Here is a 12,678-nt window from a genome sequence, read left to right as displayed (position 1 = left end):
AAAGACTGCTGATTACCTTGCGGTAAGTAAACATAAAAATATTTCAGTATTTATCTTTTATCGCTACATTTTTTTTCCTTTGGCTGATCACTTATTTTGAAATCCAGTGATATCCAATTGTTTTAAAAATGTGGAAAAAGTTATGCTATGAACAACTGAATTGAACGTCTCCTTTCATACTGTATATGTTTAGAGAAGAGTGTTCATGACAGCAACAGGCGTCATTATGTGACATTTGGTCAGTATTAAGAAGACTTCAGGATTTCTTGGTCTCTGCTTGAAAGCATAAACCATTAATGTACCGTGAACAGAGCCTTAAAATCATGTATTTGGCTGTACTACAGCTCCATACAACCTATGAATAATAAGTGCATTTAATTGTGGGGCCCATTGCCAAATAAAGCCACTCTCCTCCCTCACTCAACCCAGCATCTCAATTTTAACAGCATCTGCATTTTCAGGATGCAGACATACAGTAGTTAAATATAATGGTGAAACATGGAGCCATTTAGCCTGTGCTTCTGAGTCTCAGAACAACATTTGCAATGATGTCACTAGATTGCACCTGCTGCACAAAACCCCAGTGCATAAGCTGCACAGAGTAGAGCAAAACATCAGAGGAATGAGGTCAGGTGAGTAGTTTTTATTTTTTTTTATACTGTCATTACTTGTGGAGGGTGGGAGGTAATCATACTGCATGTGGGGTGGCTAAGGGGGCCATGATACTGTGTGTGTGGGACTATGGGTGTCATGAAGATTGTGTGGGGGCAATAGGGGTTATAGTACGGTGTGGGGGCTTCATTCTATTTGTGGGGGGGCGTGCAAACATCATTCTTTAATGGTTGTGGGGGCATTATATTGTGTGGGGGACAGTGGGGGCATCTCATTGTGTGATGGAATCATATGCCTGGGGGATCTGTGGGGGCATTATATTAAGTAAAAGGTTATGGGGGCATCGGCATGCAAGATCTTGAAACATTATTGCACCTCATGTGCTGATACTTAGACCCACATAACGGCTCACAATATTGATTTCAATAAGGGATAATCAAAAATCGTCTTCCAATATATCTTTTGTTAGTAACGGTTAAAAATACCATCCTCATCTGTAACCAAAATACATATACATTAGATATATAAAAAATATATATAAAGTTCCAATAGTGACCTATTACCACAGAAATGGATTAACAACAACCCATCAAAATTAATTACAAAAACACCTATTTATCCCTTTAAGTCCCTTGGTAGATCCCTGCCTTGCCACATAGGTTGGCACCCTAAGATAAGCGTAAATGGTACCACTGTCTCCCTTATGGTGTTCTCTCACATGGCGAGACAGGGGGTGTCCCTCTTACGCCTGATGTCTACTAGGTGTTCACTAATACGCATCCTCAGTTCCCTCTTTGTCTTGCCTATGTAATTTAGAGAACAAGGGCAGGTGGCTATGAACACTACACCCATCGTTTTACAGTATCTCATCCCGCCTTGCACCTTCCTCCTCTTCATTGTCTTTTTTAGAACAGGGGGCACCAAAGAACTACTACTTGAGAAAGAGAAATTAAAATATGGGCAGAATGGTAAATAAGTTATTAACCTCAGTTCACACTCACTTACCCAGTACAAGTACTACATAAAGGTCTTTCATTTGTTCTTACACAGCATCATTCAATTCTTTCACTTGGGTTAAGGATATTCTTCTCTTTTGTTGTAAAATTTAATGGAAAAAATCCTTTAAACAACGTGACAGGGAAGAATGCATCTAACTGGGTCTGACTGAAAGTGATCTGGAGGGCTTACATACTCTCGTGAGTCTGTTAGAGGACAACGAAAGAGAGAGAGGTCTGGGACCCTTTACCAATTTGAGGTAAACCACGTCAGCTTAATGATGACTCCGACGGTGGTGATGTTACCAAGGCATGCTCATTATGACTAGAGTGTTGAACTGCACTGATAGGGCACGACTGAGATGACCATGAGTGGCCATTGTTGGTGCTTGAGAGATACAGGATCATCAGAAACTGCGCCCATTCAAATATGAAGCGGGCAGCAATGACATTGCAAACACATGCGAAATTTAACAAGAGCACAGGCTCTCTAGTGTTTGTGTACAGGATACATGAACAGTACTATTAGGGGACCATTCTCCTTGTCAGGTTCTATCCTCTAGCACAGATAATTAGGTGACATCATGGGAAGGAATCACCATTTATAGAAAACATTGAGAGGAACTTAGAGGCAATGCTATCTTACAAAAGGAGTAACAATTTGATGGCAAACTACGTAAAAGCCTCCTGATGAACCAAATGATGGAGAGGAGACAAAGCATATGATTCAGATGAGTACATCAATGCACTGATGGCACATGATAGTTAGTATTGTTGGATACATATAACCTACCTATAGGATCTTTTTTCTGTCCCTGGAATATAGCCCTACATCTTTATCCACATAGCTGGGCAATTTAACTTACATGGTGTGCGGACTTACGGTTCCATATGTTGAACTACCCATGTGATATTTAAAGTTTGATCCGGTACATTTAGGGCCATGAAGGGACACAGATGGATAGTCCTCGGTGAGCGGGGGCGCCATTTACGTTTATCCAAGGGTGCCAACCTATGCTGCAAGGCAGGGATCTACCTAGGGACTTATAAGGACAGAGAGGTCTTTTATGTAATTATCTTTGGTGGGTTGTTAATCCATTTATATGGTAATAGGTCACTATTGGAACTTTATCAATTTTTTATATCTAATGTGGATTTATATATATTTTGGTTACCTAAGTGGAGGGCACTTTTAACCATTATTAATAAAGGATATTTTTTAAGGGTGTTTTTGTATGACGACTTGAAATGACGTTGAAATTGTGACACCTGGCAGGGGAGGAGCAGCAGTGCTGTTCAGCAGTATGTGTCAAATACTGCCGGTATAATTTCATTTATGCTTTCAAAATATGTTTTTCTCTGAAAATCAGTGTCAAACATACATGGCTGCAATCATACAGCCAATACCTGATACATGTGGCCCATAGTTCCTGCAGCATCTTTCCACAGTCACGTTCCCATTAAGCCTATACTTGTTGAAAGTAATCGGTATGTTGTTGCATAAAGGGATCTCCAAGACCAAATAAGGAAGGATCAGTATAATGCATGTTTGTTCTACGACTTATTATTTGTATATTTTGAATGTATCTTTTGATTGCCTTGTGTGTAACAGTTAATGATATTTTTGACTGTTTTACGTGTGTCATTATCCTTTAACAAACTGCATTATTTCACTAAACAAAACTCAGAAAAATCCATCTACTTAGCAGATTCTAATCTTTAGTTTGTTTGCAAGCCTACAATATGACAATATATTGATAATGAATTAGTGTATTCCCGAAGCTAAATTATAGCTTGTCAAGAAAATAAAAATGCAACTTACCTTTGACCGCGGTGGTGCTCGAATATACCATTTACAATCAACTGCTTCACTTGCAGAAGCCTTTCCTTCTTTAAGGATTTGCACTGACTCTATTATTCCTTCTGGTCCTCCCATTTCAAACTCACAAACTATAGTTTTAAAATAATAAAAAAATGAATAAAAATCTATTTATATATTGATTGACAGATAGATAGATAGATATATAGATAGATAGACAGCTACTAACAATAAAGATTAATATTTAAGGCTACTTACCAGGCAATGGTTTAAGAACTCCAAGTTCTTTAAAATCTGGATCTGTTGGCAGAAAAACAATAATTGAAGATTAACAGTATGGAACTTTCTGCAGCACATTATTTTACATTATAGATGACATGGAGGCATTATATTTCTATTTAATAATGGATGTTTGATAGAGCAATTAAAAAACCTTAAAGAATTCAAGTCTTTTAGACCTAAAAAGCCAATCCTGTATCTATCTTTAACATGGGTAGGTGGGTGATATTTTACATTCTAGACTGTAGGGGGCAGCATATCTCTGAATTACTCTTTCTTCTCCATGCATTTTAAACTGTCTTATCAGTCCCCTCATATTAAGAAAAGTCATAATAATTTTAGCATCAATATTAGAGATGGGTGAATTTATTCAAGAGGAGTTTTGAATTCTACTCGAATTTTACAAAAATCCGTATTCTCCAGAATTATTTTTGTAATACGCTCCACTTGAATATAACAGAATGGTGATCAGCTGCAGCTACTATTTTGCTAAGCTATAGAAGTTATAAAACAAAACAAAAGCATAATACCTCATCGCTAACCTGTCCCGGCACCCTCGCTGCCTCCGATGCATGCTATCTACCATCCAGTAGATCTACCAACCTCTTTTCCACAGGTTTCTTCAAGAACAGAACTTCTGACTGCGATCATGCCTTGGGGGTCACGGTGAATTGTAAAGTTAAAATGTCACACGTACTCTGAACTCCAAGGCTTGATTGCAGCCAGAAGCCCTGTGCTAGAGTGAAGACACCAAGAGACGTATGAAGAAAGAAGAGGACCTGAGGACCAGAGGGGCGAGCACTGCGGGTTCCGGGACAGGTGAGCAGTAGTGTTGAGCGACTATGTTCTGTTAACCCTTTCGCCGAGTACGCTCGGGCCGAGCTCCGAGTATTTATATGCTTGAATCACTCCCGTGTGCATGATTTGCAACTGTTTGACAGCTTTATTACATGGGAGGAATGTCTATTTCTTACACATTCCTCACATGTAATAAAGCTTCCAAACAGTTGCAAATCAAGCATATCACCGAGCAGCTATTAATACTCGGTGCTCGGCCCGAGCGTACTCGGACAGAACATACTCGCTCAAAACTAGTGAGCAGTGAGGTAAGTATTAGGGTATTATTTTTATTTTTAACATGATTTGTTTATTATGCTTTGGGGTCTAAAAAGACAACAAAGCATAAAAGGGAACATTAAATTCATAGAGAATAACTTTGCTGCAAATCAAATTTCCCTTTGAAATCGGTGTGATTTGGTGAATACGAATCTTGCCAGATTGGCTCATTTGTAATCATTATGGTACATGACTTTAACAGCGTTTTTTAGATAAAGACTACAATCTAATGTGAGTTGAGCGGATTGTCGAAATTCAAATTCGCCAGCTTCACTGAACTTTTAAAAAAAAAAATGTAATTTGCAGTACTGAAAAGCCTGTAAATGAATAGCCTGGAATATATGTGTATGGCACTCTGAGTTCTCCTAGGAGTGTATTGAACCTGTTTTGAGTTCTTTAAAATGAATCTGTCAGTAAGAGCAACCCTCTTAAGCCATCTATAAGAGCATGCAGGTCATAGGAAGCTGAGCAAAATGATACCTTGATCTCTGCGATCCAATGTCTTGTTCAAGAGAAATACACATTTTTCTTAAATGCAAATGAGCTGGTAATACCTATGAGCAGGACACAGATTAAAATAAGAATCTGCCTCCAGAGCTTACAGAGCTTATTTTAAATGAAAGGAGGAGTTACCAGTATGAGGAATGTAATGACTGACAGTCAACTCATAATCACACACACTTGTGTAGTGAAATCAGAACTAACAGTACAGCAGAAGTGAAATTGGTCTCATTACTATACATTTTCAACTACAATTCTTTCTTTCTCAGTGCTTTAGCTTCCATCTCATAGTCTGCCAGTGTGGGGGAAGGGCAGTACAGCAGAGTTGACAACTCTGAGAAAACAAGTGAAAATGTGCTCGTTGTGTTTGTAATGAGACAAGGTTCAACTCTGCTGTAGTGTGTTGGTTATAATCTAGCACACCTGTGCAGCAGAGCTGCCAGCACTATGAGAGGACAATTGCTCTTCAAAATGTTTGTAATGAGACAAACTTCACTTCTGCTATACTGTATTAGTTCTGCTGTACTGTGTTAGTTGAGCTCTCACTGCAGAGCTGTGAGTGATTATAAGAGCAAAGTGTCAGTCATTACTTAGTTCACACTGGTACCGCCCCTTTTACTTAAGAGGTTTGGAAGAAGGGAGATCTGTGCCCGGATCATAGATCTTAACCACTCATTTACACATAAGAAAAATGTAGATTGCTCTGGAATAAGACATCAGGTTGCAGATATCAAGGTATTATTTTTTCAACTTTCTAGGATTTGCATGCCCATATACAGTATATATGGCTAAAAAGGGTTGATCCTACTAACATATTTGCTTTAGTGCAAATACAGCCTCATTAATGTTCCAATCTTAATAATCCTCAATATATGAGAGATATTGTACTCAACATTTTTATTTACTTCTTTAAAGTTGTTCCAGTGACAGGGTAAAAAAACAATATGATAATGATTGTAAATGCAGCCTAAACAAAAAACTGCACTAGACTACACTAAGCCAGTGTTTCCCAAGGAGAAAGGAAGCTAAAATCTAAAGCATTCCAGTAAGACACCGAAGTTCCAATGTTCATTGTTATTGAGTGTCCCCTTGAGATAGAAGAGTGCAAAACGCACGTTTGGGTGCGGTTATCTATTGTGTGGTTTAGATAACTATTTACTGTACCATTTATCATGTTCAATCAATCATTCATATTCTATATGCTATCATGTTTAGAGGCATAAGCATTTGAACTATATAGATCTATTTTTGATTATATATTATATCTTAGTACTTTCTTGCATGACCCATAATCTGGTGACTACATGATGTGGTATCTTATCATACCCCTACCCCTATGTGTCCACTTATGTGTTTGATATGTAAAGTATATATACTTTAATGTGATCTTATGTGTACTGTATTTTAACAAATCTAATAAATTATATATTTTACATTTGCTGAGTATGGTACTTTATTTGTAGGGTTTATGATTTATTTGTACACACCTATTACTTTTTTTTTAAGTCGGTGTTCAAATAGAGATGATAGAAATCTTCTGAAATTTGAATTCGCTTGCTTCACTATAGTTTCACTATATAGTATATGGTTCGACTTATCACTAATCAAACGTACTTCAAAGCCTCCAATGACCCTAAAAAGGTTTATATGACACTCTAAGGTCTCCTAGCACAGTATCCAACTTCGTTTAAGCTCTTTAAAGGGGAAAAATTATGAGAAAGTGACCTAATATTTGAATCAAGTTTTTAGGTTAGGCTTTGTCCATATGCTGCGTTTTTGCTGGTCTTTTATCTGCAGCCTAAACCTGCTCTCTTGGCAATAAAAATGTTTAATTCAAAAGACATGTTTTGTGGTGTTTTCACTTTGTTTTTTTTGCAGAGTTTTCGCTGCGGCTTTTTTTGCAGTTTTTTTTGGGGGTGCGGATTACATGTGTGCTTTCGCTACTTTACATGTTTAGTAAAGTTGGTTTTATTCACTAAAAATGGTGCAAACACACTGAAAAAATGTTTGCTGCTTTTTTTTTTACTTTCTTATTTCTCTTTAGCTGCAAAAATGCTGAAAGAATTGACATGCTGGAGATTTCAAAAACACTGCAGTCCTCAAATTTAGTCCGGAAAAAAAACAAAACGTGTGCATAAGATTTCAGGGATCTCATAGTTTTTGTTTGTACTAAGTAGCTCCATGTGAATACAGCCTTGCAAGCATTTTTTTTATGTATGGCAATGTTTTTTTGTTTTACATTACTAAAAATACAAAATTAATAATCTTGTGAATTTCACAGTGGCCATTGGAGTTTTTCTTTTATACTTCCTGTTCTTTTAGGAAGAGTTTTCAATAAGTCTTCTTATTAGCAGAAGCAGGATTATTAGAGTCTAAAATATTCCCAGTGGGCGAGTGTGAAAATTGCTAGATTTCTGATTTTCATTTTTAATACAAATTGTGATATGGAAAAAAAATGGCAAAAAAATACTTTCAAAATTATTTTAACATAAAAACCTGACTTGAACAATATATAATTTTCTGATGATCGCTTCACATTTACACAAACAAAACAACCTAAACATATAGTATATGGATGCGGATAAACAGATGATAAATGTTGGTAACAGACTATAAACAGACTGCATTTTCTGACCTTCTGCTTTTTGGGGGTCAGAATTTTGCTGTGCTGGTGTTTAGACACATGCAGTGCATACAGAAGAAACCTTGACTTTTGAACAAAATTGCAAAAATTCTCTCTTTTTGAGGAGTCAAAAGAGGTGTGGTGTTTCCACTGCACCAGGACTATGTCTTGTGAAGAAGCAAAGACACTGGAGAGGTTTTCTTCTGATGACTCTTCCATGAAGGCCATATTTGTGCAGGTGTTTCTGAACAGAAAAACAATGTACCAAAACTCCAGAGTCTGCTAAATCTTTCTAAAGGTCTTTTGCAGTAAAGCGAGGGTTCTGATTTGCCAGTCTAGCTATCCTACAAGCAGCTCTCACTGAAATTTTGCTGGGACTTCCAGACCTTATTTCGACATTCACTATTCCTGTTAACTGCCATTTCTTAATTAAATTTCAAACTGAGGAAAGGTCAACTTGAAAATGCTTTGCTATCTTCTTATAGCCTTCTCCTGTCTTGTGGGCCTCCACCATTTTCATTTTCAGACTGCTAGGCAGCTGCTTTGAAGAACCCATGGTTGCTGTTTTTTGGCACAAGATTAGAGGAGTTGGGTTTTTATGAAGCTGGAAAATTTGCATCACCTGGCCTTTCTTAATAATGATAGTGAACAAGCCATAACCCTACCAGGCTAAATAAGGTCTGAAACCTTGGTCAAAGTTATCTGAGCACACAAATCTCCAAAGGTGCCTAAACTGTTGCATTAGCCCATTTTACTTTTTGTAATTTTTAAAATGTAAAAAATTACAAAATATTTTTTTTTGCCTAAAATACAAAGGAAACGTGTCATCTTTAACTTTAGGCCTTTTAGAGATCATTTGATCTTCAATTTGCTTAACTGTTCACAATAACAGTAATTTTGACTAGTGGTGCCCAAATTTTTACATGTCACTGTAAATTTGAGGGGGTTGACATTGTTGATGCCAAGGTTCAGTTGACAGTAAGCCATTCTTGATGCAGAGGAGCCAAATCTTTGCTGTATGGCTTTCATCTCACATGCTCATAAGTTGCAAAATACCTTGGCTTCACTTCTGCTCACATGAACAAAGAGACTGAAGGCAAGATTCTGTTCTATTGCTGTTGAGGACAGGGGGATGTCCATTGAAGGAGATGTGGAGGAGTTATACAAAGAAGTAGAAAAGCGCATATTTTAACAAAAATTAATGTCCAACCATGGAGGGGTCACGATCAGTCCTGGTAGTGGTGGTGCATCGCTGTCACTCAAAATGTTAACCCAAAGGGCAGTGATAGATATTTACTATACTTGTCCATAGGAGATAACCTCACATAGGACTTGCCATTTATTGTTAACTCTCTCCACTAATAGCAAATGTGGTATCACATGCTCCGAAAGCTTTTGCAGAAGATGCAGATCTGCCCCTGGAGGATCTTTTGGCCGGACAGTTATCGTAATCATCATCATCATCCCTGACTTGACTAACCGTTGTCTCATTGTGGAAAAAGTCCTGAGCTTCATGCTCCTCTCCTGATTCCCAACTCCAAATGTGCACTTAATTTCAGTGCTGCTACCACCTTGGCTGCCACTACTAGGGCCTCTTCCCTGCCTGCCAGTGTCAATTCTACTATCAGCAAAGACAAAGCTAGACATTTGATTCATGTTTTCCACCTCCCGTGCCCTATCTAATCCAAGTCAAAATGCTCATTGTTCTCATAGAACGCATCAACTGGAAGCAGTTGTTGTGAAATATCTTACTTAGCCACTGTAGTGACGTAGCTTAGGTGAAGTGGCACCTGACTAGGGGCCAGAGAAGACAAAAATGTTATTGATATAAAATCCGCAATCAAAAATAATTAGTGCTTGAGTAAAAATTTGCAGATCACCAACTCAAAAACTAGCAGAGGAAACATCATCCTGCTTTGACTAAGATGAGTGATGTGCCATGATCTGTTTCCCCCCCACTTGCCAGAGGTAAAGGAGGGCAATTACCTCAGTTTGGTAGCACTACTGGTAGCACTGGCTGGTTTCAGTGGCAGTGATACTGCTGCTGCTGCTACTTTAGGCTCCTACATTCTTCTTGCCATTTGCTCTGGCATTGTTTTCTTTTCTTTTACAGTAAAAGAAACCTGTCAGCAGTTATTGAGTCTGAACAAATGCCATCACCTTTATCTGCTCCTGTACTGCATTCCATAAACATGCCTAACATCTCCTGACTCCCCATGTACACCCCCAAAATACCATATTGATTGTTGCGTGCTGTATGTAAATGAGCATGGTCCGGTCAGATGGGCATAATTGCTGCGATATCTGTGCTTCCTCTCGGCTCCTTATCGCTGTCACCCAGCATCCTGCATCATCCACATAGCGAAATGAAATTCACGCCAGTGCAGTAGCCTCACAGATCCGTATAGGTGCACTTTGTTCTGCTCTACTGCAGGCATAGCATAAAACATCACTGCGCAACTGACATCATTGCGGCTCCAATATACCGGAAGCTTTTGCCTTCATTAAGTTTTCCCTGCCACCGGAAAATGACCAGAATGACATCGCTTGGTGCTTGCGCAGTGATGTTATGTGCTCTGCCTTCAGTAGGGCAGAGTAAAGTGTACCTACGAGGCTAATGCACAGGTGCAAGATTTTATTTCACTATGTGGATGAGACAGAACGCATCATCCATGTCAATCAAAGCCTGAGGATGGTGATTAGTAGAAGAAAGGAGACACAGACGTCGCAGCGAGCATGCCCATTGGACCGGACCATCCTTATTTACATACAGCAAGGGAGTAATTAAAATAGTATTTTGCGTTTATAAAGGAAGAGTAAGGAGATGATAAACATGTTTGGAAATGAAGTACAGGAACAGATAAAGACGGTGGCATTTATTCAGAGACTCAAAAACTGGTGACAGGTTCACTTGAACCTGGTCATTGCCATTGGCATTTCTTCTTTTACCATACATTAATTAGTACATTAGAATTAACTTTTTTTTACAATTTCCCCTTTGCCGAAAAGTAGTGACTAGGGATGGATGAATCCGAACGGTAAAGTTCGAGGGCCGTACCGAACACCTAGTGTCCATGCACGGACCTTGAACATGAACTTCTTCAGGAAGTCGGTGCTATTGTTCAGGTTCGGCCACCCGAACAAAGTTTGTTGAAAGGCTGCAGCGCAGACAATCAAAAAACTTTGCCAGTGTGTGCACTTCCGGCTCAATCACTGCCATGACAAGTATTGAATGGCTGTGATTGGCCGAGGCACACTGTGTAAAAAAAAATGATGCTCGGTCCGCTCTCTTTGTGCTAACCACAAAATTAGAGGTGTGTCAAGTCATTTTTTTTAAATTATTTAAATGGATAATTTTAAAACATGACTTGGGGTTCTCTCCATTTTTGACAACCAGCCAGGCTAAAGCAGACGTCTGGAGGCTGGCATTCTCAGACTTGGAAGGGGCCATGGATATTGGTCCTCCCCAGCTTAAAAATAGCATCCCACATCTATTAGTTGCGCCAATTATGGCACTTTGCCTGGCTCTTACCACTTGCCCTGGTGCGGTGGCAAGTGGGGTAAAATTTGTGGGGTTGATGTCAGCTTTGTAATGTCAGCTGATATCAAGCCCATAGGTTAGTAATGGAGAGGCGTCTATCAGATGTCCCCGTTACTAACCCCACAGTCAAATGTAATAAAGACAGAGACAGAGAAAAGTCCATTAATTGAAATAAACACACAGACTCCATTATTTAAAATAAAAACTCCCCTTCCTGTTTTACCCATTTTTTACTGTAAATGAAAAAATAATAAAACACCATATTCCTCACCTTATGATCGATAGTAAAAAGCCTTTTAAAAATAAACACAATTATAATTAGGGCATTTTTAGATATATATTATTTATTTTAAACAAAGAGATGAATTTGGATGAAATGTAAAAAAATGTCTGAAAGAAAGATAATTATAATAGATGGTACACAGCTACTAGATTCCTCAAAGGCTTGGAGCAGATTTATCAAAACTGTCTATCACTAAAACTGTTTGTTGACCATAGCAACCAATCACAGCAAAGATTTCATTTTCCCACAGCAGTTTAAAAAATGAAAGCTGTGCTGTGATTAGTTGCTATAGGTAACAAAGACAGACTGTAAGGCAGCTTATACACATTAGATTAAAATTAAACTAAATGGGTGATTCCGGCCATAACAAACAATCATCAAACGGTCAGATGAAGCAAGTGTTCAAACGTACATAATCTTTCACAGTGCATGTTGGATTTTTTCAGATGATGATCAGCACCTTCTGCATCATAGACTGCAGAAATCCAATATCGACAAATCTGTCATATTTTTTTGGTCATTCATCGTCCCACTTTTATCTAATGTGTATGGGTTCCCTAAATGTATCTATCTTATGCTCCTATTTATCCCACTCTTTTCGTGTTTTCATTTCTTCATTCCTTCACTACTTACCATAATTCATTGCTTCCAGTTTAAATTAAAGGGGTATTTTCAAGTTTGAAAGTTATCACCCAATCATGGGATAGGGGATAACTTTCTGATTGCTGGTCCAACTGCTGGGACCCCACTAATCCTGATAACCGTGCCTCTGAATAGCTCTATGTGAATGGAGTGGTTGTCCATCATGCACACAGCTGCTCAATTCATTTTTTTGGGAGTGCCGAAGATCAGTTGAGATCCGGTTATGACTGTAGCAGGACGTGCAAATAATCAGTACTCCATTTTCTT

At 38.4% G+C, this 12,678-nt stretch overlaps 1 protein-coding gene across 3 annotated transcripts in view; it reads right to left on the bottom strand.

Annotated features, from left to right (window-relative positions):
• The window catches only part of NETO1 (neuropilin and tolloid like 1), a 296,798-nt gene that overhangs the window by 72,386 nt on the left and 211,734 nt on the right, over positions 1-12,678 (bottom strand). For all 3 annotated transcript variants that reach the window (XM_073678954.1, XM_073678953.1, XM_073678956.1), the window contains 2 exons: positions 3,685-3,726; positions 3,430-3,557 (listed from right to left, as the gene is read on the bottom strand). In XM_073678954.1, the coding sequence (XP_073535055.1) occupies positions 3,430-3,557; positions 3,685-3,726 (170 nt within the window). The remainder of the gene's footprint in view (positions 1-3,429; positions 3,558-3,684; positions 3,727-12,678) is intronic.

The sequence above is a fragment of the Phyllobates terribilis genome, unplaced genomic scaffold (genome assembly GCF_046119375.1).
Source record: "Phyllobates terribilis strain yellow unplaced genomic scaffold, ASM4611937v1 Scaffold_4__5_contigs__length_816908805, whole genome shotgun sequence".
NCBI lineage: Eukaryota > Metazoa > Chordata > Amphibia > Anura > Dendrobatidae > Phyllobates > Phyllobates terribilis.
This window is presented reverse-complemented; position numbering and strand designations above follow the sequence as displayed.